The sequence below is a fragment of the Myotis davidii genome, unplaced genomic scaffold (genome assembly GCF_000327345.1).
Source record: "Myotis davidii unplaced genomic scaffold, ASM32734v1 scaffold546, whole genome shotgun sequence".
Classification (NCBI taxonomy): domain Eukaryota; kingdom Metazoa; phylum Chordata; class Mammalia; order Chiroptera; family Vespertilionidae; genus Myotis; species Myotis davidii.
Window position 1 is genome coordinate 217861 of NW_006297836.1, and position 2843 is coordinate 220703.

At 47.2% G+C, this 2843-nt stretch overlaps 1 protein-coding gene and 1 long non-coding RNA gene across 2 annotated transcripts in view; one reads left to right on the forward strand and one right to left on the reverse strand.

Annotated features, from left to right (window-relative positions):
* The window catches only part of MPP1 (membrane protein, palmitoylated 1), a 20712-nt gene extending 18115 nt beyond the window's left edge, over window positions 1–2597 (reverse strand). The window contains exons 1-2 of the mRNA XM_006773687.2: window positions 2452–2597; window positions 2093–2171 (exon numbers count right to left, since the gene is read on the reverse strand). Of these exons, the coding sequence (XP_006773750.1) occupies window positions 2093–2171; window positions 2452–2559 (187 nt within the window). The 5' untranslated portion in view covers window positions 2560–2597. The remainder of the gene's footprint in view (window positions 1–2092; window positions 2172–2451) is intronic.
* The window catches only part of LOC107184656, a 29152-nt gene continuing 28843 nt past the window's right edge, over window positions 2535–2843 (forward strand). The window contains exon 1 of the long non-coding RNA XR_001515553.1: window positions 2535–2597. This is a non-coding gene — a long non-coding RNA (uncharacterized LOC107184656). The remainder of the gene's footprint in view (window positions 2598–2843) is intronic.

Consider the following 2843-nt stretch of genomic DNA (forward strand, 5'->3'; position numbering starts at 1 on the left):
TAGTGTGCAGGAGTCAGCTGATCGATGTTTCCCTCTCGTCGATGTTTCTAACTCTCTATCCCTCTCCCTTCCTCTCTGTAAAAAAGCAATAAAATATATTTTTTAAAAAAGAAGAAATGTTCAGCCCTAGCCTGTTTGGCTCAGTGGACAGAGCATCGACCTGCACACTGAAGGGTCTGGGTTTGATTCCAGTTGTGGGCTCGGTCCCCAGTAGGGGGCGTGCAGGAGGCAACCAATCAATGATTCTCATCATTGATATTTCTCTCTCTCCTTCCTCTCTGAAATCAATAAAAATATATATTTTAAAAAAGGATACCATAGAAAAGAAACCATGACCTAGAGCACTGGTCAGCAAACTCATTAGTCAACAGAGCCAAATATCAACAGTACAAAGATTGAAATTTCTTTTGAGAGCCAAATTTTTTAAACTTAAACTATATAGGTAGGTACATTGTTATTCACTTAATTAGGGTACTCCTAAGGCTTAGGAAGAGCCACACTCAAGGGGCCAGAGAGCCGCATGTGGCTCACGAGCCGCAGTTTGCCGACCACGGACCTAGAGCATAGTACACAATACAGGATTTTACACAATTCAACCATGAATGTTCTTTTGTTTCCCTTGAGGAATGTATTGAGGCAAGTACTTCACAGTTTAAGACTATCACATCCTCCTTGATCTCAGTACTCCAACAGCAGAATAAAAGCACCTCGCCCTTGCCCTGACCAGGTAGTTCAGGTGGTTGGAGCGCTGTCCCATACACTGAAGGGCTGCACGTTTGATTCCTGGTCAGGGCACATAGCTACGTTGTGGGTTCGATCTCCGGTCGGGGCATGTACGGGAAGCAACCAGTTGATCGATGTTTCTCTCTCTAAAATCACTAAACATATCCTCGAGTGAGAATTAAAAAAAAAAAAAAGAAAGCACCTCATCCTCAAAGTTCCCTGTAATTAGAGATCCCACTAAAAAGAATAATAATGTAAGGCAAAGAACACAGTACTCCTCATTCGCCAGAAAGTTCGATATTTCTTTTTTGTTTAGCTAAAACCCCAAAATGTTACCTAATGGTAAAGTTCATCAGTATTTAGATTCTATGTGAAGACTGCTTACCAATATTTGTGCCACCCCAGATACAAAACTGAACATAAAAGGGTAGGAGCTAATGTTTAATGCCTATTTGCTCAATTTAACTGTGAGCTCCAGGAGGTATAGATGGTTTGTCTCGTTCACTACTCTGTACTCAAGTTCTAATGCAATGGGTTGTATACAGTAATTGCTCAAATATTAACTGGAAAAATATTGGTATCCTATATAATAAGAGCCTAATATGCTAAGTGTCCAACCTTTCGACTGTTCGACCAGTTGCTATGATGCGAACTGACCACCAGGGAGCAGACGATCTGTGCGCTCCCATAGCCAACCTCCCACAGCCAGCCAACCTCCCCCAATTCCTCCCCCCAGCCAGCAAACCTCCCACAGTCCCTCTCCCTGTCCCTCCTGCCCTATCCGGCAGGCCCTGGCTGGCTATTTTATTGATTTTTTACAGAGAGGAAGGGAGAGAGATAGTTAGAAACATCAATGAGAGAGAAACACCGATCAGCTGCCTCCTGCACATCTCCTACTGGGGATGTGCCCGCAACCCAGGCACATGCCCTTGACCGGAACCGAACCTGGGACCTTTCAGGCCGCAGGCCGATGCTCTATCCACTGAGCTAAACCGGTTTCAGCCACAGATAATCTCTTGACACACATACAAAAATGCTGTTTGGGTAATCCTCACCCAAGGATATTTCCCCCCTTGATTTTTAGAGATATTGGAAGTCGGGGGAAGAGAGAGAAAAATATCGATGTGAGAGAGACACATCGATTGGTTGGTTGCCTCCCGCAAGCAGCCTGACCAGAGCCGGGGATCAAACCTGCAACGGAGGTACATGTCCGGGAATCAAACCCATGACCCTTCAGTGCCAGGGCTGATGCTCTACCACTGACCCACACCGGCGAGGGCCAAAAAAATGCTCCCAGTTTTGAAGATTATAAGCTCCATGTCCCTCACCACTGAGGTGAATGAAACAACCTAGGAACCCCACAGAGCACCTTGTCTATGAATCATGCCACCATGAAGAATTCTCGCCACCGTACAGGATTGCTTCTCGTTCAGCTTCAGAGTGATTCCCTGAAACAGAGACAATGGTGCAGAATGCTTTCATGTAAGCTCTTTCTGAGGTTATCTTGAAGACAATTTAAGGCAATTTCTCAGGAGAAAGATTTTCCATCTATACAGGGGGTGCTCCTCAACTAGAACGGGCATGAAGCCTGCTTGGAGAGGAGCTTGAGATGGAGACGGGCTATACGACAGCTGGCTGCTTCCCTAACTCAGCTTCTGAGTTTCCTCTCGTGGCCCGGTGACTTCTGTGGTTGAGAGTAAGCAGGGGGTACACAGGATAAGGGGTTACCATAGGCTCCTCTGTGACCTTCTCGAACTGGATGAGTCGCACCTTCCGCACCTCCTGTCCCTTAGCGTGGGTAGGGCTACCTGGGGCCGCAGACTCTTCGGTATACATGTCCTCGGTCACGGCATTCAACTGGTGCGACACGGCCTGTCCCATCAAAACAACAGAGCAATGTGTGAAGTAAACAGCGAAGATCCTCCCCTGTGCCAGTCTGTAATGGCAATTCTAAAACCCCATGGCCCTGCCCTGACCGGTTTGGCTCAGTGGATAGAGCGTCGGCCTGTGGACTCAAGGGTCCCAGGTTCGATTCCGGTCAGGGGCATGTACCTTGGTTGCGGGCACATCCCCAGTGGGGAGTGTGCAGGAGGCAGCTGGTCGATGTTTCTCTCTCATCG